Consider the following 25,334-nt stretch of genomic DNA (forward strand, 5'->3'; position numbering starts at 1 on the left):
AGAATAGACAGGTAAGCACACAGTCCTGTGCATCTGACATGACAGTCTTCTACCTTTTCTGTGTTCCTATTTCTTATGCCCTGGTTTAAGCTTTTTGAAAATGATTTTGCAAACTTTGAGGAAAATTGGGACATTTTAGTCCAGTTGGCTCACAAACTGAAGATGCTTGTATGCAAAGGAAGGCAAGAGTAGCTAGGAAGTAATTTGCGGGGGTGTTAACTTGTTGATGCTGCTTGGTCATTAATAATAATGTTCAGGACTGGCTACACTCGTTTTGAGATACTCAAATAAAAACGAATAGCAAAAATTTTGACATGTAACAACAGGATTATCTGTAAGCACACTCTGAGAACTTCCATGTTGGAGATTTTGTCTTGTACATAAGCATATGGAGCTAGGGTTGAGGCTTCCCCAGACATTGAGTCTGCAGCATCTTGGTTTTGGAATTCCTATCTCCAGAACTATGAGCAATCAATACTTGTTCTTTAAAAGAAAGAAATGATTAGGAATAGTAAATAGAACCTAGATTATACTGAGTGTACAGTAACTGCTTAAGGTGACTTGTTTAGAGGGCCCTCCCTGGTGGCGCAATGGGTTGGGATGCAGCACTGCAAGCTGGCTGCAGCCTCAGTGTGGGTTCCAACCCCAGCCCCGGAGGTGACCCATCTGGCGCGGCAGACCTCTCCTGACCCGCCCACGCTGCTCCCCTCAGCAGTGTACTTCGTTGACCTGCCTGTTCTGCTCCCCACTCTGTCTCTGGTGAATCTTCTCACTGCCCATGGGCCCCTGCCCCTGACCTGCATCCCAGTTTTGTATGCATAAATAAATCTTCAAGTAAAAAAGTGACTTGTTTAGAAACCAAGCTTCTTTCCGTCATCCATGGCTATTGCTTTGACCATGCATATTTAGCTTAAGTCTGTCCTAAAGTTAGTTTTTACTTCCATTCCACATCTCTAGCTATCCTGCTAATCTCAACTTCCTTCCTCACTCAACAACAACAACAAAAAAAACACCCCTCCTTCCTGCTTTTACTTTTTTCTCCTTGGTTTTGCTTCCCCATAGTTTCTGTTTATAGACTTTTCAATGTTCCCTTTAGAACTTAAATCAGATTATGTTTTTCTCACTTTTTTTTTTAAGATTTATTTATTTATGAATACAGAACTGGGGTACAGGCCAGAGGTACAGGGGCCATGAGAGGATTCACCAGAGACAGAGTGGGGAGCAGAACAGGTTGACTAACAAGTATACTGCTGAGAGGAGCAGCAGGCAGATCAGGAGAGGTGGGATAAAACTTGCACTATAGTAGCTTTAGCTTCCCAGTGCTGTGCTTTAACCCACTGTACCACCAGGGAGGGCCCCCAATGACCGTTTATGTCCCAGAAGGATCTGGCCCCTAGTTAACATTGCAGCCTTATTTCCTACTTCTCATTCACCATGTTTTTGTCTCATCAACTTCCTTCCTGCTCTTTGTACATTTCCTCTGTTTCCTTGTCCTTGCAATTCCCTTGACTTGGAAGTCTTCCTTAGTTTCTCCATATAGCTAGGTGACTTTTATTTGGTCACATAAATAACAGTTCTCAATCTGAAAGATCTTCCCTAATTTTTTTTTTAAATTTCCTCACTTGAATATAAATCCATAAGGGTAAAGGCTTTTTCTGTTTTCCTCACAGCTGTATCTTTCAACTTAGAATTGTGCCTGTGGTTTAAGGGATAAATGAATTTACCAGATGTCAAGAAAAGTTGCCTGAGCATATCTTTAGTCTCTTGCTCCCTGTCTAGCTCTTAATGTGCTCTGAATAATACCCACATGTCAAGAGTTAACTAACCTAGTTTTCATTCTGCTTATTTTGGTCTCATCTTAGTCTCTGCAGCTCAGTGGATTTGAATCCTAGTAGTTTTCTAATCAGTGATCATAGACAAGCCAATTAATAGCTCTTTTCTCAGTTTTTTTCTTTAAAAGAAGAGTAATCTCTAGCTCATAGGTAACTGAAGATCAGAAGAAATAGTGCACAAAGAATGCTTTTAGTAGGGTGCCCAGCATTTTGCAAGACATGCAGTCTTTCTCTTAGTCTCCTTTTTAAAAAAAAAAAAAAGATTTACATATTTATTCATACAGAACTGGCGTACAAGCCAGAGGTACAGTGAGAGGCTTCACCAGAGACAGAGTCGGAGCAGATCAGGCAGATCACTGAAATACACTGCTGAGAGGAGCAGCGGGCGGGTCAAAACACACCTGTCATCAAAACACACCTGTCACACCATGTTGATCACCTCTGGGGCCGGGGATCGAACCGGCTCTGAAGCAGCTATGGCCAGCTTGCAGTGCTGTGTCCCAACCCGCTGCACCACAAGGGAGGGCCCTCTCTTAGTCACCTTTTAAACATTTCTTCTGCCCTTCCTTAGTAAAGTAAAAGTGAAAATGGGAAAACCGTAAATGAGTTATTAAACAAAAACTGATGGTAGGCTTTTACTGGGATTTGGTAGAAAAAATACTTTTGATAAAGTAACAAGATAAAGGCATTCCATATTCCGGAGAACTGGTCAGTCAGTAGCCACTAGTCACAGATGTTTAATATTCAGTTCCTTAGTCACCCTTTCCAATCGATTCTAAGTGAGAGATAGCCATATGGTTAGTGATATTGCAGGTAATAGAACACTTTAATCTGTTCCTGAAAGTGCTGGTCAACAGCACTGTTCCAGAAAACACTTCATCAGTATAGGCTGATAGAAACAGAGAGAGAGGAGACTTTGATCTCTTTCCAACTTTTAAAGATTTTACTTATACATACAGAACTAGGGTACAGGCCAGAGGTGTGGGGTGGGGGCAGGGGAGGAGGAGGTGAGAGGACTCAGCAGAGACAGAGTGACAAGCAGAACAGGTATATTGACTGAGATACACTGCTGAGGGGAGCAGCAGGCAGGTCAGGAGAGGTCTGCCGCACCATGTGGGTCACCCTCTGGCCAGGATTGAACTCGTGTTGCAGTGGCTGTGATAGCTTCAGAGCGTTGTGCCACCAGGGAGAGCCAGTTTCTTTCCAGTTTTGAAATTTATCTCTTCATATATAGTTTTACCCATTCAACAAAGGCTATATGCAATAGATAATTGTATATAGTCTGGAGCCTCTCAAGCATTATTTTATGCCACTCCCTATTCACTGTCTTCCTTCACTTCTGTTACCAGCAGTGTCTTTCCTTGGGATTTTTTTCACCAAGAAACCAAATTTATCCATTCACAGCAGTAACTTGAGTGTTTGAGAGCAGGGCTTCTGAGTATGTTGAGTGAGACATGCAGGATCCATTGACTTGCAAGGCAAATTGTAGTTGATTGAGATGTTATGACTTACTGTGATGCCCAACAAAATTGTTTTTTCTTTATTCTCTCTTGCTGGTCTGAGTAGAGCAAGTACTTAATCATATTTATTAAACTCCACGTAGTAAAGAAGGCAGGGTAGGGAGGAGCCATTGAGTAGAGGTGGAGAAAAATCATGGGTGGTTAAAAAAACACTGGCCACACCTAGAGTTTTTTCACCTGGAACTCAGCAATCTAGGAAGGGAGATGAATTGTGTCTCTAAGAAGCAATTGTAAGGTTGAAGGTGGATAAAGCTCTGGAATTTCACTGAAAATTTAGAACAGAATTTTTTCAGTGAAATGATGGAGAGTGTTTTTGGGTGGTCAGGGAAAGCCTTTACTGTAGAGATAGTGTTTGAGCTGGTCTATGAAAAATAGGCCCTTTTTGGACATGGAGAGAAGGAAATGGGAGGAAGTCACGATTCTCACTGGAATAGTGAATGGGAACTGTGGGATATGAGGTTGGAAAAGTATGCAAGGGCTACGTTGTGAAGTGTGTAAGCATTTGGATTTTATTCTGTGAGGCTGCTAAAGGATATCAGTCTAGGTAGTGACTTGAGTAGAAATGCCTGAGATATGTTAAAATGGGTACAGTGTAAAGGATATACTTGGGAAGAAAAAAGGCTGGAGAGGAGACCTGCAGTTGATGATGAGTCCTTTGGTAAGAGGTATTGGGCCTGGTGAGGACTTCTTTGAGGGAGATTAGAAGGTATAAAAGACTAGACTTGGGTCTCCCTGGTGGCACAAGGGGTAAGTCTCAGCACAATGAAGCTATCAGTAGCCACAGTAGCACAAGTTCAATTTCCACCAGGAAGGTGACCCACATGGCACGGCAGACCTCTCCCGCCTTATCCACTGCTCCCCTCAGCAGTGTATTTCAGTCAGTCCATCTGTTCTCCCCACTCTGCCTCTGATGAATCCTTTCACCCCACCTCACCCCATCCCCTGCATCTCTGGAGTACATTCCAGCTCCTGTATGCATACATAAATAAAATCTTTTGAAGATGCGGTACATATACACAATGGAATATTACTCAACAACAACAAAAAATAAACACATGCCTTTTGCAGCAACTTGGATGGAGCTGGAAAAGATCATGCTTAGTGAGATAAGCCAGAAAGAAAAAGGAAAATACCGGATGGTTTCACTCATAGCAAGAATATAATGGACCAGGCGACAAAATAACAAGAATAATGAACAGCCATATACCAGAGACATTTTATGGGGTGGAGTGGGGAAGGGGGTCAAAAACATGGGGGGAGGGAAATGCACTGGACTATGGTGATGGCACACGGGTGACTTGGTGATGGGAAACTCATGGGGATTACAATTGAGATAAAAAAAATGTACAAAATGATGTAAAAATGAACTATTATATTATTTTTTAAAAAAAATCTTAAAAAAAATACCAGACTTAGGAAATTGTGAATTATTGACAAGAAGTATCAAGGTGACTCAAGGGTTTTAGGCCTGGGTGACTTAGGATGGCTAGGCTATTAACAGGAAGGAGAGAAAGACATTTGGGAACAAGTATCTTCACTTCAGTTTTGGACATTGTTGTGCCCATTACACCTTTAGAAGGTTACATCTCAATAGGCAGTAGGAAACGTTTCCAGTGAGACTGGCAGTAGAGTGAAAATTAGCTAGTTGATATTTGTTGAGCATTTCCTATGAGGTCAATCATATGATCAATGCTCTATACTAAGTGAAGTTTTAAAATCATATCACTAACTTTAAGATATAGGCAGATAAGACAACAGTTAAATTCCATATTGGAAGATTATATTTCATTTCTGTGAGGTGCAGGCTATTATGTTAGAGATGAGAATGTTAAGAGAGACACAGCCGTTTTCCTAATGCATCTTGTGGAACAAAGAGGGGAAGATAGGGATTTTCAAGTAAGGATACCTATTGTGCTTTTTAGTTTACTGAGTGTTCACTTGTGCATTGGCGAATATTCCATTCAGACTCAGCTCAGTTATCTAGAAGTTACCCTGACCTCCCTAACCCTGTGGTCAGTCATTGAGTCCTGTGGGTCCTATAACTCTCATTTGTTCTTTCCTTTCTGCCATCTAATAGTTCTCAACCTGGAGAACCTTAACATTATAATTACCGGAGGAACTTTAAAGAAAACCAGATTTGTGCATCATTCATCTTTAAGGAAGATCAACACATCCCAAATATATGTATTAAACTATACACACAAACTTAAACTCATCTTTCCTACCTAAGAATCACTGGGCAGTAAGTTTATTTGTGACTAGAGTAAGAGGATTTTTTTTTCTTCTCAGGGGATAATCATTTTTATATTTTAACCCAGGCAGGCAGGTAGGCAGGCAGGCAGGCAACCATGATGGATAAGGGGGAGTGGAAAGAAGGCGGGGGGAAAGGAAGATATTAAATAAATGACAAGTGAAAAGCATATCCTGGCCAATTTCACAAGACTTATACTATAAATAAGGTGTCCTTTCTTGAGCCACTTAGTTTCTTTGGGGGAGTGGGGTGAGGAAGGTCCTGGGGCAGAGGGTATAGACTTATTTTCAGAAGGGAAGTTGGGAGAAAGAAGAAACCATAGCTGAAAGCAACCACTTTGGTAAAGTGGTAAACCAGACACACTTTTGAATGATCTGTCTTATCTTGACTCACTTACTCTTAACAGCACCCTGAGATACTATTATTATTCCATTTTCCACACGATAAAATGAAGCACAAGGAGTAACTTACTCAGGAGACACAACTCTATAGTGAACGGGTAAGCTGGATTCTAGCCCATCACTGAGGCTCCGTAGTACATGTTCTTAAGGACTATAATATATTGCCTTTCTATGTATAACAGTAATAGTGGCCATTTACTGACTAGTTGCTGCAGGGAAGGTCCTCTTCTAAGGTCTTTGGATGTGTCAGCATGCTTAATGTTCACAGCCAGTTTATGTACGGATGAGTAGATTGACACTTGTCTATTGGTAAGGATTTGATCCCAGTCAGTCTGGCTTCACCATTGCACTGTGCTGTAGATATTCTCTTCATTATTTATTGCTCAAAATGGTATTTTCTTATTCCTATAAGAACTTTAAACTCGGTGACACTTCAAGAACACATTTTCATTGCTGTTTACAAGTGGCCAGTACTCCCAATGTAATAGTCTGTCATAGTAATTTCCCCCATTATACTGTGAAAGGGAGTATTGGAATTGCAAGAGCACTAATAGGTGCTTATAAAGTGCTTGAGTACATTACTGAACTGGGTTTGTCCCTTTAAAAGTTGCTGGCAGGAGAGTGTCTGTAAAATTACAAATAAAAGCCCTAAATCATAATAAGCCATGCTTTTCTGTTGCCTCCTCTTTGATCATAACCTTTGTGTTTTATGTCTTGTGTCATTGCCCAGGCTAAGCTAGAAAATTGTGGAGCGATTGGGCTATTGCTATAGTGTGTACAACTGACACCCAAGGAAAATTATTTGAGAATGTAATTGAAATGAAATTTTTAGTGTGTGATTTGGGGTTGGGCTTTTTCTCCATAGCAGTCATTCCCATAGCTGGGGCTGTTTTAAGAATGTACTTTACTTCATTTTAAGGGTTAGATTAAAAAAAAGCATTAGTTCTTTACTGAAGAGAGAGTTGATAGCTAATGTCCTCATAAGGTTGCCATGAAAATCAGTTTCCAGATTCTTTGTGATCATTAGCTTTATTTTCCTTGTGCATTCCATGGAGATAGAATTCTCCTTATTGCTTACATATTACATCATATACTTTGGAAGAAGTGCAAGTTAGTTTGACTGCTCTTTTTTTTTATGATTTATTTACTTATGCATATAAGAACGGGGGTGTAGGCTAGAAGTGCAGGAGATGTGAGGGTTCACAGAGACACAGTGGGGAGCAGAACAGGCAGATCTACTGAAATACGCTGCTGAGGAGAGCAGTGGGTGAAACAGAAGTCTGTTGTGCCATATGGGTCACTTCCCTGAACTCTGCTGCAGTTGCTTCTGATAGCTTCATAGTGCTATGTCTTTAACCCCTTGTGCCACCAGGGGGTTTGATTGCTCTTTAAAAAAAAATAAATAACTCAAAGTGACAATTCCTAATCTATCATAATTCCTAGTTGCATAGTACGAGTGCTTACAGATAGACAGTTTAAGCGAAATGAAAATATGGAGTTACTTACTGATCCTTTATCTTGGTGGGTTGGAATTCTTGATGAGCAAAAATACTAGGTTGGCTACAATATGCTGTGATTGAAACTGAGGTTAAAGATTTAAAGTTGGTTTTGTGGAAGGAAAATCTACAACCTATAGCCACAGACCCCGCAGTGAAGACTTGGAAGCTGTCTAGGAGCAGTGCAATGTATCAGTAGCCAGCAGGTTGAATTTACGAAGATGAGATCATCCTTTGGTCTTCCTTTTCAATTGGTTTGGACTGGTGAGTGGCAGGGCTTTTTATCAGGCTAGGTGTTGCCTTTACATTGTTAGTATTTCTCATTGAGCCAAGTACTATATCTGTTCTATAAACCTGTTGACCTAAAGCTTAAAAGACTGAAGCATTTTCCTTGCATTTTATGGGTTCAGTATGCTACAAACACAGGCTTTGTTTAAGTTTTGAAGTAAAACCCTTTCCTGGTATGTCTGTCTTTTTGTGCTAAGCGTAAGGTGGTCTTCTTTTCATGTTCTGTTTGTATCTTCTGAAAGGCCCTGTCAGATTTTATTGAATTAAAGTGTTTGACAGTTACCTTGTAACTTTGTGAAAACATGTGCAAAGGTTCTTTTTTCCTAACATTTACTTATCTATGCAGGAGCTGGGGTATAGGACAGAGGTGTGGAGGTGAGAACGTTCTAGAGACAGAGTGGGGAACAGAACAGGCAGATTAACTGAAATACACTGCTGACGGGGGCAGCAGGCAAGACAGGAGGTGCACTATGTGGGTTAGCTTCCTGGCTGGGGATCGAACTCTTGCTGCATAGCTGGTGATGGCTTCATAGCACTGTGTCTTTAATTCCTGTGCCACCAGGGTACAGCGCAAGATGGTTTTCTTTACTTGTACACTGGAACTACATAATTGCCTAATACATTTTTAATGAGTGTCTAGATTATGCAGTTATCTATTGATGAGCTAAAAATCTGTGGTCAAATCAATGAACCCAAAAATTGCAATTCACTTGGTCTTCTGTCTAAAAGGCCCTATTCCCAGAATAGTCTGTGAGTGAGGAGTTTTTCTCCAGGACAGTCATTCCTATACCTGTTCTTAAAAGTAGGCAGGTTATTAGAAAAGTATACATTTCCTGACCCCACCAGAGATCTTTCAGTCTGGATTTTCTCTCTGTCGTTCACTGCCTCTGATTTTTATCCTGCCATTTGGGGAATGATGTCATTCCCAGCTAGCCAGTATGGTCTGAATGGCGAGTTGGGTAGACTGGCCAGCCTTGTGATTGCCCCATTTCTGCTTCTTGGGTTCATTGTTGAACTAAAAGAGATGATCCTTTAGGTGCTCTTTCCCTTCCTAAAAGTTTTGTGTTAAATAAAATCTCTTACTTTTAGGTATTATAAAATTATTTTCCACATAAACTTTTAAACGTTTTCCATGTCTTTAAAGTTTATATAGACTAACATACACTTATCCCTTGAAATATACCAAGTTAAAGGCACACGGGTGACTCGGTGATGGGAAACCCGGGGATTGCAATTGAGATTAAAAAAAAAAAAAGTACAAAATGAAAAAAAAAATTTTTTGGAGCAATAATAAATAGCTTGTGAATAACTAATAGTAAATGATTACAAAAAAAGAAATATACCAAGTTAAAGACACTGATCCCATATATAGTCAAAAATCCATGTATAACTTGATTTCCTTACAACTTTACTAATAGCCTAATAATAATATGGTTAATGAGTATACATTTTGTATGTTATATGTATTTTTTTTTTTTTTTTAGATTTTTATTTATTTGTGCATACAGAACTGGGGTACAGGCCAGAGGCTCAGGGGCGGTGAGAGGCTTCACCAGAGACAGAGTGGGCAACAGAACAGGCAGATGGTCAAAGTACACTGCTGAGGGGAGCAGCGGGCCGGCCAGGAGAGGTCTGTCACACCATGTGGTCACCTCCGGGGCTGGCGGGAATTGAACTCATGCGGAAGCGGCTTTAGATTCTCAGTGCTGTGCTTTAACCCGCTGAGCCACCAGGGAGGGCCGTTATATGTATTTTTTAAAAAGATTTATGTTTACAAAACTGGGGTACAGGTCAGAGTGCAGGGGCAGTGAGAGGATTCACCAGAGACAGAGTGGGGAGCAGAACAGGCCACTGACAAAGTACGCTACTGAGGGGAGCAGCGGGCGGGTCAGGAGAGGTCTGTGGCACAATGTGGATCGCCTCGAGGATGGATGGGACTAGAACTCATGCTGAAGTGGCTTTAGCTTTCCAGTGCTCTGCTTTAAGCCACTGCGCCACCAGGGAGGGCCCTGTTATATGAATTTTTTATATATATGCCAAACATGGTGAAAAATGTTAAGGAGAGGAACTGCTTATTGCAGTGAGTGTCGCAGTGTTTTAAACTGATATAACACTCGAGTCACTGCAATTGCAGAGGAAATGGCAAGAGATTACTACGTTAATACAATATGCTATGGTTATTTTATGCAATTATGATTTCCATTGCATCTTTATATTTGTTTACATTTCTCTTGATTCTTGAATGTGTACAAATATAAATTTTAACTTTTGATAATAGAATTTTGTATACTTTATAATAGTAAGTGAGAAAATAGACTATTTTCTATGTTTTATGCATTCAAGACATACCTAACCTTATATATATATTTATATATATTTCTGGGCTACCATTTGCAAATTTTTAAAATTTGTCTCTAAATTTTTTTCCCAATATGTTTATTGAAAAAATTCAGCATTTAAGTGTACCCAAGCAGCTCAGTTCTGAGTTGTTCGGGGTCAACTGTATTTGCCTTATAAGCGCACATTTAAAATTTTAATACTACTACTTCTGTAACAAATTAATTTTGCAAGACTCAGTCCCATTCTCCAGTATCAACTTTTCATTCTTCTCTATTTACTTCCGTGTAATAATACATATACTCCATTTCTACATTGATTATTGTATGCTTAAATTAAGTCTTTTTAGTATGTTGGATTTGGAGGTGCTGCTCTAAGACTTTTTATTACAAGACAGCCTGACTTTTACCTCTTCTAAATAAATAAAAGTGATGATTTTGAAAGTTTGTTTAGCTTCACCTTTTGTTTTGGAGGAACTGTCAATGTAGATTTGCATTAAGAGGTGGCTCAATATTACAAGTAGCTCATTTTGACTCTAGAACCGACTAACAGTATATATCAATTTTTAAAAACTTCTAAATTGAATTATAAGATATATGCAGAAAGGGAGGGAAATGCACGGGATTATGGTGGTGGCACACGGGTGATTTGGTGATCGGAAACCCACGGGGATTACAATCGAGATGGAAAAAAAAATGTGCAAAATGATGTAAAAATAAACTTTTGTAATTAAAAAAAAAGATATATGCAGAAAAAAGTAAATCATGTGTGGAATTCAAATAATCATCAAAAGAAAGTGCATATAACTGTTACTAAGTTAAATAAAGGTTATTGTCATTGCTCCAAAGATAAACGTATGACTTCTGGCATCCTAGATTAATTTTTGTTACAAATGATGGCAGTTTTGTTTTGTTCTGTTTTTAAAGATTTATTTATGCTTACAAGAACTGGGGTACAAGCCAGAGGTGCAGGGGCTGAGTCTCCACCAGAGACAGAATGAGAAGCAGGACAGGCAAATCGACTGCTGAGGAAAGCAGTGGGAGTGACAGGAAAGGTCTGCTGTGCCATATGGGTCACCTCCCTGGTTGGGGATCAAACTCGTGCTGCAGAGGCTGCCAACAGTTTCATAGTGTTTGCTGCACTTTAACCTGGTGAGTTACCGGGAAAGGCTCTGATGGTAGTTTTTGGACAACATTTGATACTATTTATTGTAATGTCCACTTACATCTTTTGTTACCATACCTAGAATTTAGTGCCAATTTTTCTTTAATGAGGCTATCACTTCTATCTCTTTCTCTGTAGAAAAAAATATATAATTTCTGTACCACATTTTTTGTGTTAAATGTTTCCCCCATCAAGGTAAATTATTGAGTCATTATAAAGAACTCTCCAAAACCATTGACCTCTGAAAATTTGTCACTCTAGAATAAAAGCACAGAGCTGTGTCCCATCTAAAAGGGTTGTATGAATTGTAGATGCTACTTAGATTTTTAAAATATGAGATTTTAATAATAATTATTAAAAACATTATAAAATACCTTTCCCTTTAGCCAATTTCTTTAGTGATATTTTTTTTTAATATTAGTAGACCAATAATTGTATTTTGAAAAACATTGATTATAGAAAGTCTCATCAGATGTGTAACTCATACGCACAGTGATCATTTTGGCACCTGTAAGCAAATTTTCATCTTGCCAAGTACTTCTCTACTTTATTTTCTCAGTAATACAGATTTATACCTGAGTCATTCAGTTTTTCAACCCCAGGCACTTATTTAATATGGATCCTCTAGAAGAAGAGGGAAAAAATGCAGTGTCTGGCACCTAAAAACATTAAGTAAATGTTAAATTTAATGAATCAAGTTCAGTGATTCTCAACCTATTTAACCTGCCCCAGCACATCTGTGGTTATGGCTTCCATCTACTGCCTTGATCCTTTTTTGTAGGAAAGCAGTTGTTCAGGGAGTGTTGGGGAGTGGTTCTAAGACCATTGATTTGGAAATGAGACTGCCTGCTGTTTTGTTTCTAAGCTGCACCTCTTACCAGCATCATAATTTTGGGCAAATTCTTAATCTGTGTCTCAGTGTCCTCATCTGCAATATGTAATTAGCATATTACCCACTTCCTGGTGTTGTCATGAACAATTTTTTTTTTAAGATTTATTTATTCATACAGAACTGGGGTACAGGCCAGAGGTGCAGGGGCAGTAAGAGAATTCACCAGGGACAGAACAGAGTGCAGAACAGGCAGATCGATGAAGTACACTGAAGGGGAGCAGTGGGCGGGTCAGGAGAGGTCTGCCGCGCCATGTGGTCAGCGCCATGTGGTCACCTCCGAGGCAGGCAGGAATCGAACTCAGGTGGAAGTGGCTTAAGCTTCTTAGTGCTGTGCTTTAACCCGCTGCGCCACAATGGAGGGCATGCATGAACATTTTTACATGGGATTTGTAGGGCAGCATTGACATGTGAAAGATGTTACTACCGGTGGTTTGAAAAAGGCTCCTAAATGATTCTGCTATTCTTCTTTCCTTGATATCTTCTGCCTTTACAGTAAAGGATTTGCAGGACAAGTCCTATCAGCAGTTTATATGCATCTGTTCCTTGTCATATTGACTGTTAAGCTTCAATAAAGCCTGCACTTTTTTTACCCTGGGTGCCAGAATCTTGGTTCTATGGGAGTATAACAAAGAAATAGAATTAGTCATTTGACTAGTCATTTTGGTTGCTGTCCTGTCCTTGAAGTGAAGGAATAATACATGCTGTCTGCTTTCCACCTGCCAGGATAAACTTGATTCACTGTTTTCCTTGCAGAGGAGGTGGCCAAATTGGAGAAGCACTTGATGCTTCTCCGACAAGAGTATGTCAAGCTGCAGAAGAAGTTGGCAGAGACAGAGAAGAGATGCACTCTTTTGGCTGCACAAGCAAACAAGGAAAACAGCAACGAGTCCTTCATCAGCCGTCTGCTGACGATTGTGGCTGACCTCTATGAGCAGGAGCAGTATAGGTGAGCTTCTAGACACAGCAGTTTTGGGAGCCAAACCAGTTTTTTTTTTTTTTAAAGATTTATTTATTTATTCATACAGAACTGGGGTACAGGCCAGAGATGCGGAGGGTGAGAGGATTCACCAGAGACAGAGTGGGAAGCAGAACACGCAGATCGACGAAGTACACTGCTGAGGGGAGCAGCGGGCGGGCCAGGAGAGGTCTGCCACACCATGTGGTCTCCTCCGGGGCAGGCGGGGATTGAATTCATGCGGAAGTGGCTTTAGTTTCTCAGTGCAGTGCTTTAACCCGCTGCGCTACCAGGGAGGGCCCCAAACCAGTTTTTAACCTGTAATGAGCAAACCTTTAATCTCTAGAATATGTGCTCCTTGAGGCAAGATTTCGTCTCGTGTTCCTGCTTTTCTTCAGCACAGAATGTGTGTATTGTGATGATACCTAGCTTTTGTAGACTGGAATTAGTTTACATGTTTCGTAATTCATAGGTGAGAGATCATTTCCCTGGGGATGGTCAAAGGGATCTTGGAACTCTAGTGGTCAGTGTGATGATTAAGCCTGGACTTTGGAGCCACACAGCCTGTTTTGAAGCTCAGTTGGCTTTTCTGCTTCTGTGAACTGGAGTTGCATGATTTCCCTCGGGTTCCTAATCTACAAAGTGGGGGTCATAGTATTAATACTTTCGTTAGGGCTAGAGCGGGAATTAAATTAATAAATGCATATTTTAAGCACTTAGAACAATATCTGGCACATAGTTAATAATTATTAGCTAGTAGTAAGAGAATTTTGAGGTAAGTATGAAGGCTGAGTGAGATTTAAGGAAGACAGTGATATTACCAGTAGGTGGCATGACTGAAACAATTCATGAAGAGGATTTAGAGGACAGTGGAGGGGCCATTTTAGCTTCATGTCCATGTAGGGGTGCAATAAGCAGGGTGGGAAAGTTAGAATGGATTTGCTCCTTTAGGAAATATGGACCAGTGTGGTTTTGACTTAGTGTTTTGAATTGTCATAAAGTGGCATTTTTAAAGGTTAACCAATTTAAAAAAAAAGGTCAAAATCCAGAATGATCATCTTAATATCTAAAGACTAGACAAATTTAATATCCCAAAAATAGGAAACAATACTGAGTAAAGGGTAGCTCCTTTTTTTTTTTTTAAGATTTATTTATGTATGCATACAAGAACTGGGGTGTAGGCCAGAGGTGCAGGAAGTGAGAGGATTCACCAGAGACAGAGTGGGGAGCAGAACAGGCAGATTAACAAAGTACATATCAGGGGAGCAGTGGGCACATCAGGAGAGGTCTGCTGTACCATGAGGGTCACCTCCAAGGCTGGTGATCGAACTCACACTGAAGCAGCTATGGCTTGCTTGCTTTAACCTGCTGCGCCACCAGGGAGGGCCTGTGCATTTCATTTTTAAAGTCATTATAATCTCACAAATTATTTTAAAGGGGAGAATGAGAAATAAACGTAAGTACTAGTGGGGTGCTGATAAATAATGACTTTGGATTGTTGCCAACCTATAACCATATAGCATATGTTTGTGTCAGCTCAGAGGGTTATCCTTAACTTTTTGGTATCTGCCAGATGCTTTTCCCCCTTAGCAAATGAATAACCATTTGGAAAACTCTTCAAATACTGGTATGTCATAAAAATGGATATGTTGGGGGGAGGGGAGTTTTTCTTTTTTTACCCCATTTCTTTATGAATGGTTGAGTAAAAAGATGGCTGGTAAGTAGTTCTGAATGTTTCTGGTGAGAACGGGTGTCTGTTATCTTAGATTTAATTTTCTCGATTGCTTTGCAAAGTTAATCTGTACATAGTTTTTCTGATAACGTTGCTTTAAAAATTATATGGTACGGAACATAGCAGTGCAGTAGTCTTAGAATTGTCACCATAATCTTTAAGCTTTTTCTCTTGATGGTTTATTCAGTGTGAAACTTCTACTTGTTATAGGCATATTAATCATCCTATTTAACTTGTAGATTCACTACAATAAGAATCCCATTAGGAAATGTCTTTGAAAATAGAACATCCCATTTAAACTAAAGGCAGAAGTTGAGAGTAGAAAATAGGCCTAACAGCATCTTACAAACATCATCCCTCAGAATTCAGTGCTAGCATAGAGAAATTGCTTTGCTTTGATTTTCTTTTGCTGGTGTGTGTTCAGTCACCATCCATATATTTATCAGCATGAATCCTAGCTATAACTAGTTATGATGTAGTTATAGTATTTTCATTTTTACTTTTGTGTATATTTTTCTTTACCAGTGATCTGAAGATAAAGGTTGGGAGCAAATACATCAGTGCTCACAAGTTTGTCCTGGCAGCCCGCAGTGATAGCTGGAGTCTGGCCAATTTGTCTTCCACTGAGGAGCTGGACCTGTCAGGTGAGCCTCGGACCAGTCAGGGACTCAGCACTGCCAGCAAAAAGCTCCTGGCAGAGGCCAGGGTGTGATATTATGAAATGTTTGTAGCTTAATGAAAATAGGATATTCTTTTAATCAGTGACATTGATGGTGACCATTGATTAAATAATGATACCTGGCTAATAAATTAGAAATATTTCATATTCTACAATGTTTCTATGTTATAAGTAAATATATTTCTGTCTAGGAATATAATTGTATGTTGTAAATATGGAATATGTATAAGAAAATAATTTTTCCACTCTATAATACGTTCTCTGTTTAGTTGCTTAAAAGTGCTTGGAACTGTGTTGTCTACAAAAACCCAAATTCAGAAGTAAATTATTTCTTTCATATAGACAATGATCATCAGTATTTGGGATTCGATTAGGGACATTTAATTACTTAATGTTGTTATTTATGTTATAATAAGTAGAGTTTGGGTATATAATAGTGGAAAGTAGATTTGAGAAACATTTTCAAAATTGGCTTCAAAGTTGCATTTTCATTTAGTACTTGCTGCACTTTTTTTTTAAGGAAATAATTGGAGGTTTTTTTTTTTAAGATTTATTTATTTATGCTTACAGAACTGGGGTACAGGTCAGAGATGTGTTGGGTGAAAGTATTCACCAGAGACAGAGTGGGGGGCAGAACAGGCAGATTGACAAAGTACACTGCTGAGGGGAGAAGTGGGCGGGTCAGAAGAGGTCTGCCGCGCCATGTGGGTCAGCTCCCTGGCCGGGGATTGAACTCATGCTGCAGTGGCTTCGGAGAGCTACACAGTCGTGGTGCTTTAATGCTTTAACCCATTGAGCCACCAGGGAGAGCCCTGCACTTCTGTTTTTTAAAAAAGAAAACTATAAAATCAATTTTGTTAATAATCATGTGAACTATATCATGATCAGAAGACTACTCAGGCATTAAAGGTAATAAGAATTACGTGCAGTACTGATGCACTATGCAAAAATTTTGCTGAGTTGTCTTTGTTCAAATGGTTTGAAGGTACTGTTTTATTTGCCATATACAGTGTAGGAATACTGAAATGGTGTTGACACAGTTCTTGCCATCCAGAGCTCCTACTCTGTTGGGAAAAATAGCCTAATATGTCTCATACATATGTAGAAGGTACTGAGGAGACGGCGTTAGGCTAATAAGTGTCAGAGGTAGTTACCACCTGAGCAGTGCTGTAAAGGTAAGTAGGCATTTTTCTCATGGATTTAGGGAAGAAGATGTCTAATGGTCTGCCGTTGGGAGTGCACTCTCCCTTTATAAGCATTTCAAGGGTTTAATTTGACATCTGTTATTCAAAGTTGTAATCACCTAAGCATATACATTCATACACATTCACACGTGATCATGCCTGTGACTGAAACACCTACTTGGTAAACAATATTTCTGGAAGGGTACCTGTGTGCATGTTGAAATCTGAGCAGAAATTTAAGTCATATGTATTTGACACCAGAACAATGGACAACTTTTAAAACTCATCAGATTGTATAGTGTCTTCACAGAGTGCATGTTAGGATGCTAATTGTGTGAGTACACAGCTTGTAAAGGCTAGAAGAGATATTAAAAATTAAGGAAAATATTTGGCTGTGTTAGAAAAATGTTTAGAATAATGTCCCATCTTGTGATATCTACATTATCAAAAATTGATGATCCCTATAGTTGAGGGGTTCCTGAAACTGGTAATCTTGCACTTTGCCAAGTCACAATAAATGAGTATGACAGTTTTAGAAAGCAGTTAAGCAGCTGAACTATAAAAGTCTCACTTTTTCTTTTTAACCTCATTATCTGACTTCTGTCAAGAAATACAGACAGCATAATATTATGTGTAACACTATGTGGCTGGCCCAGGAGTTTGAGGGGATTGGCAATAGACTGTTGTAAACAAATGTATAAATTGCATAAAAGATATGTTTTAAATGGTTCGACTTTTTCCACATTAATACACTAGATGAAATCACTAAGTGGTGTTTTCTTCAAAATTATTCATATATATTTCTGTTTAAGCTAGTCTGTTTTGTTATAGAAGACCAAGTGCAGGTCCAGAGCTCATTCTTTTTCGGGCCCTCAGTTTTCTATTTCTTTAAAGGCCACACTATGGACCTGAAGGTCCTCAAACAGAAAGAAAGAGGCCAAGTGAAACAATTTATGTTTTTCCTGCTTAAAGGGTCTACACTTCCTTGGAGAAACAGAGCCGCAGGCCTGCCATAGAGATCCTGAGAGTGGCACTGGACTTTGGGTTCCTTTGAGCCTGGACCCATGTTACTGCCTGTTATCCTGTAGCCGTATTCCCTTCTCCAGCTGCGTCATGGCCAACTGCCGAAGGATGCTCCCATTTCCCCCAGGACTCTAACCACATTGAGAGGAAAGGATATGATAATTTCAAGGATTCTTTGGTGATATGTTTAGAAAGTGAAAGTTAGCTTGGACTCAATAAGACCACATCTTACTTCCCATCAGCCAGCAGGAATTTTTACTCAAATTTCAACTTAGAGGTTGAAATTTTAATTCCCAGTACCTCAAAATGCTTAGTTTGGTGTTGGTTTATTCTAGATTTGATTGGGATGGTAAATAAAAATTTAATAGAAAAATTAGTCTTTTCTCAATTCAGTCATTTTTTTAAAAATTGATATTAGAACTTTCTTTGAAATTCCTTTTGACATTTTTGTTCTTTTTGAGTTGATGAATTCGATTTTTATTTTCTGATATGTTTAATACTGTGACTTTTCTTAGTATTAATTTGGCCAGATCACAAATATTTTGTAAGTACTATTTCATTGCACTTCTAGTCTGTTTTATTAATTTATTATTTAGTACATAGTGGTTATGTACACACACATATGCCTAGGTTTTTTGTTTTTTTTTTTAAAGATTTATTTATGCATACAGTTCTGGGGTACATACCAGAGGTATAGGGGCGGTGCAAGAATTTACTAGAGACAGAGTGGGGAGCAGAATAGGCAGATCGATGAAGTACACTGCTGAGGGGAGCAGTGGGCGAGACAGGAGAGGTCTGCCACGCCATGTGGGTCTTGGGGGCAGGAGATAGAATTCACTGGCTGGGGCCAACTTGCAGTGCTGCGATTTAACCTGTTGTGCCACCAGGGAGGGCCATGCCTAGCTTTTTATGTTTTATTTATAACCTGTTTGTATTTTATAGCTTATTTGTGCTATACCATGTAAAATGTAGAAACCTTGTGACCTTATAGGTTCCTTTAACACAGTTCAACAATGACCTTTATATCGTAGTTATCATAAATACAACAGCTAAATACTTAGGAAAACCCAATAGTGTTTTAGTTTTTGCTCTTCTCTGTCATGTCATATATACTGTAACAAATTTAGGAGAATAAAAAAGTCATTTTTATTTACTAAAATTTTTCATTTTTGTTTTCTTCCTTCATTTTTCAAGATCCAGATTTCCTTTGGTATTGTTTCCATTCAGCCCGAAGAACGACCTTTAGCATTTATTAAAGACCAAAACTGTTAGTGACAAATTCTCTTTCTTCACCTGAGGATGTCTTTATTTTGCCTTCACTTCTAGTATATTTCCCTGGATATAGAAATCTGGAAATCTGTATTGGCAGTTCTTTTTTTAAGCACTTTAAATATGTTTTGGCTTCTGTTATTTTTGTTAAGAAAATTACATCCCTTGGAACCTTTCTCTTGTGTATATTGATTATTTTTCTCTAGTTGCTTTCAAGACTTTTACTTCTAAAATTTTTGTGTTAAAATACAAATTACACAAAATTTACCATCTTAAGCATTTTTTTTTTCTTTATCCTGAAGTCAGTGATTTTTACCAGCTGTGTGCTGTGTCTGCTGAGGGAGTAAACTCCTTCTAGCAGCAAGTCTTAGAGGTCCCATTTGTTTCACTTTTTAGAGTCTACTCCTTTTAAAGGTAACTCCTAGTTTATGGGATCATTTCACTTTTGTAGAGACTTGCTTAAATAGATTGGAACAGGCTGCATAACCTGTCTAAAAGTACACAGGTTTAGTGTTCTCTGCCTATCTTATACTAGTGACTGCTTACTTAGTCTGAGTATTAAAATGGCTTTATTCTCAGTGTGTTTTGAATACTCTAAGGGAAGAGTCAAGGCAGGAGTGGGAAGGGAGGTTTGGTGAGCACTTGAATCATATTTTATTTGAAATTTTGTGGACTTCCAGAAAATCCTGGCTGATAATGGTTTATTAAAAAAAAAAAATGATTTAAGAACCTCCCTGGTGGCATAGAGTTTAAGTCTCAGTGCTATTACCCCAGTAGCCTGAATTTGATCCCCAACTAGGGAGCAGCCCACATACGGTGTTAACAGACCTGAAGTCTTGCCCATTGCTCCCCACAGTAGTGTACTTCAGTAAAAATTTGCCTGTTCTGCTCACCACACTGTATCAGGTGAATCCTCTCACCCTCCGCACCTCTGGCCTACACGCCAGTTCTTCTGTGCGCAAATAAATTAATAGATCTTTAAAAACAATGATTTCGGTTTTGGTTTGGTAATTAACAATTTTATTGGCTTGGACAGTGTTGAAGGGAGCATCATTAAAGAAAACTGGCAAAATATTAAGAGAAAATGAAAGACACTGACACCAGACAGGGCCTGTGGCCCCTCAATGTTATCCCAACCTCCCTCATAAAACAGGTAGATAAGCTAGCAACATACCAGCCTCTGTCCACTACTCCATTTGCTAGGATTCAGAGAGATGGACCGAGGTGCCCTGCTCCCAGGCTAGTAACATACTCTTGAGACCCTCTGGTCAAGGTTAAAAAGAGGACTCCCTAGACTGTGGTGAGAGCAGGCAAGGAGTCAAGGTATACTGACTAGGGAAAGAGCACTTCAGGGAGACCTCTTTGGGCATGAGAGAGAGTTGGGGTATTGCTGGAGACATGTGTCTATATAGGTTTGGGAGTGGGATTGGGAGTGGGATTCAAGGACAAAGGAATTAATCTGATGGCTGAGAAAGGATGGAGAGTGGACCTGGCTAACGCCCATTTATTGCTACTGATTGTAGGTACCAGTTCACTGTAGCTTGATGGCCATGCAGGGCTTATGACCACCTTCGGGGTGAATATCTCATGGAGGCTGTGTGCCCACAGCTCCAGGTTGAGCCAGCCTAGTCTAAAAACCTCTGATTCCCTTTTTATTCGGGGTTTTTTGACTCCCCTTTACCTATAGCAGCTAACTTCATAAATGGAGAGGTAGCTCAGAAATGACTTAAAAAAAAAAAAAACAAACACTAACAAGAGCAAAGAAAATAAATGTAGGGCAGTATGTGTTAGGGTCAACCGCATGTTACTAGTCCATTGGAACACCAAACTTTTTTTTTCTTTAAGATTTATTTATTTATATATACAGAACTGGGGTACAGGCCAGAGGTGCGGGGGGCAGGGGGAGGGGAGGATTTGCCAGAGACACAGTAGGGAGCAAAACAGGCAGGTTGACTGAAATACATTGCTGAGGGGAGCAGTGGGAGAGTCAGGAAAGGTCTGCCACACCATGTGGGTCACCTCCCTGGCCTGGGATTGAACTTGTGCTGCAGGGGCTGCCATAGCTTCATAGTGCTGTGCTTTAACCCGTCTGCCACCAGGGAGGGTTGGACATCAAACTTCTTGAAAATTTTTTGTTCTTGCTTCCTGTCCAGGCACCATCCTGTCTCAAAATGATTAGAGAAGATACATGACCATGGTGGTGGTGGGGATGCTTTCATCACCAAGAGTGTTATCTTTCCAAGATATAGCTGTAGGGTAGGAGGAGTATATGTTGTAGCATCTTTAGCAAAACCTCTGTATAAATCATGTGACCTACAGATTTTTTTCGTTTCATTAAAATAACTAAGAGGTTTACTCTGTATACTTTATGCAACTTGATGTATTTCTTCAATTATTATTTAAATAAATCTTAGATCTCCATGTTTTCTCTCTTAAATAATTTTAAAGTATTCTTACATATTACCAGGAAAAAAGAGAAAAGACATAAATAAACCTTAACATAATCACTTAGAATTTTGATGTTTTCTCCCCCCATTCTATTTTATTATTTTAACATCTGACTTTTAGGGGATGATGGTGAATTAATGCAGTTTCAATCAAGTAAATCAGGCGCCTTGAGTTCCATTCACTTGATATTAATTCTTTCAACCTTCTCACCACTATGGTTGGAAACAAGAAGTGTGTATCCAATTACTGAATTAATAAGATGTTCCTGGTTCATATTGCACCTATTCTAATTAAGAATTGAGAGTAAGTTTCTTAAACCCCAGCAAGCATCAAAATCACATGGAGGACTTGTTAAAAAACATTTTGGGCCTCATTCCCAGGTTTCTGATTCAGCACATCTGGGATGGACCTGAGAATTAGAATTTCTAACAAGTTCCCAATGATGCTGATTTTGCTACCTCAGGCCTACCTTGAGACCATGATTTTAAGTGATCCTGTGACTATGGTGTTCCTTATTCTGATTAATCAAGAGTTGACTACAGTTGAAATTATATATTTTATGCTATGATTTTCTTCTCAAGCATTTCTCCAAGTTGCTGTAGAGCCTTTAACTTTAAAAAATTGTGCAAGTGACCTGGAACTTAACCACTCTGAGCTTCAGTTTGACGGCATCATTACAAAAATTAAATTTGCTTGAAAGTCTGGCATACAATTCAAAATAAACATTAGCACCCTTTGATCACGCTTAGTGAAATAAGCCAGAAAGAAAAAGAAAAATATTGGATGGTTTCACTCATAGCAGGAGCATAAAGGGCCAGGAGAAAAAAAATAATAATGAACAACTATATGCCAGAGACATTTTACAGGGGTGGGTGGAGTGGGGGATGGGATAAAAAAAAAAACAGGTTTGGGATTGGAGTGCACAGGACTATGGTGATGGCACACGGGTGATTGGTGATGGGAAGCCCACGGGGATTACAACTGAGATGGGAAAAGGCACAAAATGATGTAGAAATAAACTATTATATTAAAAAAATTAGCATCCTTTTCTTTCCCTCTTTATTACTTACTACGGAGAAGATGCCATCACCTCCTAAAGCTTTATCAAAGTGTGAGTAAATATAGTCACAGAACTGCTATCAACAGCTCCAACTTTCGGAAGATTATCAGTTCTCAGTATCCTCCAATTCTCATATAGTTATCTAAAATATCTACCATAAATAATTGGGTTTGTTCAAATGGCAAATCAGTAGATTTGCCATTGCATTAGATGCCAGTGACTTTTTATTTATTAGCAATGGACCCATTTCTTCATATTAAACCAAGGAGGTTAAACCCCTAAATTAAATGAGATCACATACTTATGTAGATATATAATATATTACAGGTGCTCAATAAAGTTACCATCTTTCTCTCATTAGCCTTGTTTTAGGCAATCATTATCACCTGCTCCCTAATAACTTTTAAAGGATAGTATCCATTTCTTCTTTTTTTCATACACATTCCTTTTAATACATATTCATTACTGTAGGGTAAATGAAGTTGATCAGGCTTCTTTGTCATTGGCCTCTGGCTATCACCTGCAGCCTTGATTTTGTTAAAATGTGGAAGGTGTGTGGGTGTGGGGCACGTATTCCTAACTAGGGACACCTGAGCATGAGGGGTGTGCACATGTGTGAATGTGTACACCTGAGCCTAGAGGTCAAGGATATAAAGGAGGCATTACTCAGAGACCGCTACTGTGGAGTGGCTACGAGAGGACAAGTGACAGCTACGAGAGGAAGAGACTATGAGAGAACACCAGAGGAATGAGCTTATAGAGATTTGCAGGGGGGTCTACTTGCTATTTCCCTGCTGACATGTTTACCCTGCTTACCATTAAAACCTTCATAAATTACCAAGATCTCCAAAATTCACCTTCAGATTGCTAGAACTAACGGTAAACCTACCTGGCCTGGCATGGTTGCAAAACAATGACATTACAAAAATCAGAGAAGAAAAATTATTCATGCTTTCCATCAGGGTTGACATTTTCATATTCTTCTAATCGATAGATAGGTAGATAGAAATAGACTTGACAGTCTGTTGAACTCACTGTTCACTGTTACACTGCCCTGAGTGTTCCCAGTCTCATCTGGTCTCAGATACTAAGCTGAGTCAAACCCTGTTAGTACTTGGATGGGAGAGAGGGTATATGTATGAATGTACACATATATATAAATATACACATATACATATACACAAATATATCTAACAGAATGAGTTGTATGATATGTGTACTGTTAGCCTACTTTAAAAAACCTTTTTTTTTTAAAGATTTATTTATGCATACAGAACTGGGGTACAGGTCAGAGGTGCAGGGGTGGTGAGAGGATTCATCAGAGACAGAGTGGGGAGCAGAACAGGCAGATTAATGAAGTACACTGCTGAGGGGAGCAGTGGACGGGTCAGGAGAGGTCTGCCGCGCCATATGGGTCACATCTGGGGTAGGGATTGAACTCATGCTTAAGTGGCTTTAGCTTTTTAGTGCTGTGCTTTAACCCACTGCACCACCAGGGAGGGCCCCCCAAAAATCTTTCTTTTGCCTGCTGTATCTTTTTATATTTAATAGAGATAGAAGCAATTTTAAATGATGCAGAATTTTCCAGTATGTGTAGATACTGTAATTAGTTTTCTGTTACTGGATTCTTAAGATTTTAGTTCCAGTTTTTCATTATTAAAAAGTGCTGTAAGAACAAATATTGATGAGATTTATATGGAACCACAAAAAATCCCGAGTAGCCAAACCTCTCCTGACTAAAACAAAAGAGACCAGAAGTATCACAATCTCAGACTTCAAGCTATACTATAAAGTCATAATAATCAAACTGCCTGGTACTGGAACAAGGACAGACATACAAGCCAATGGATTCAAATAGAAAAGCCAGATATAAACCCCCAGGTTTATGGGCAGCTAAATTTTGACAAAGGAGCAAAGAATATGCAATGGAACAAAGAAAGTTTGTTCAGCAAATGGTGCTGGGAAAACTGGACTGCTACATGCAAAAAAATAAAGCTAGGCTACTACCTCACACCAGGCATAAAAACCAACTCAAAATGGATTAAAGAACTAGACATAAGGCCCAAAACCATAAAATATCTAGAGGAAAAGGTAGGCGAAGCGCTGCATGTCACACCTCAATAATACCTTTAAAGATACATCGCCCAAAGCAAGCATAGTGAAGGAAAGGATAAACAGTTGGGACTACATCAAGTTAAAGAGCTCTGTACAGCAAGAGAGACACTACACAAAACAAAGAGACACCCCACTAATTAGGAGAAAATATTTGTACACAATATTAATGACAAAGGACTGATCATTAATAGAGCCGATTAAACTTGACAAAAGTAAAGTGAACAACCCCATCAAAAAAGGGCAGAAGAGCTACAAAGACACATTATCAAAGAAGAAATGCAGATGGCTAGCAGGCATATGAAAAAATGTTCAATCAACATCATTTGTAATAAGGGAAATGCAAATTAAAATCACCATCTCACACCAGTGAGAACGGCACATATTAAAACAACTAGCAACAACGAGTGTTAGCAAGGATGTGAAGAAAAAGGAATTCTCCTACACTGCTGGTGGGAATGTAAGCTGATACAACCACTATGGAAAGCTATTTGGAGGTTTCTCAAAAGGTTGAAAATAGAGCTTCCATATGACCCAGTAATCCCACTCCTAGGTATATACCCAAAGGACACAAAAACACTGATTAAAAAGGACACCTGCACCCCCATGTTTATTGCTGCTCTTTTTACAATGAAGATCTAAATTTACAATCAACCTAAATGCCCAAAAATAGAAGACTGGATTAAAATGA

The 25,334-nt window shown here is 39.2% G+C and overlaps 1 protein-coding gene across 2 annotated transcripts in view; it reads left to right on the forward strand.

Annotated features, from left to right (window-relative positions):
* ANKFY1 (ankyrin repeat and FYVE domain containing 1) overlaps positions 1–25,334 on the forward strand; it is a 70,786-nt gene that overhangs the window by 1,655 nt on the left and 43,797 nt on the right. For both annotated transcript variants that reach the window (XM_004684758.2, XM_012726344.1), the window contains exons 2-3: positions 12,935–13,127; positions 15,394–15,512. In XM_004684758.2, coding sequence (XP_004684815.1) covers positions 12,935–13,127; positions 15,394–15,512 — 312 coding nt within the window. The remainder of the gene's footprint in view (positions 1–12,934; positions 13,128–15,393; positions 15,513–25,334) is intronic.

Source organism: Condylura cristata, unplaced genomic scaffold, assembly GCF_000260355.1.
Source record: "Condylura cristata isolate star-nosed mole 26May11 unplaced genomic scaffold, ConCri1.0 scaffold00017, whole genome shotgun sequence".
NCBI classification, from domain to species: Eukaryota; Metazoa; Chordata; class Mammalia; order Eulipotyphla; family Talpidae; genus Condylura; species Condylura cristata.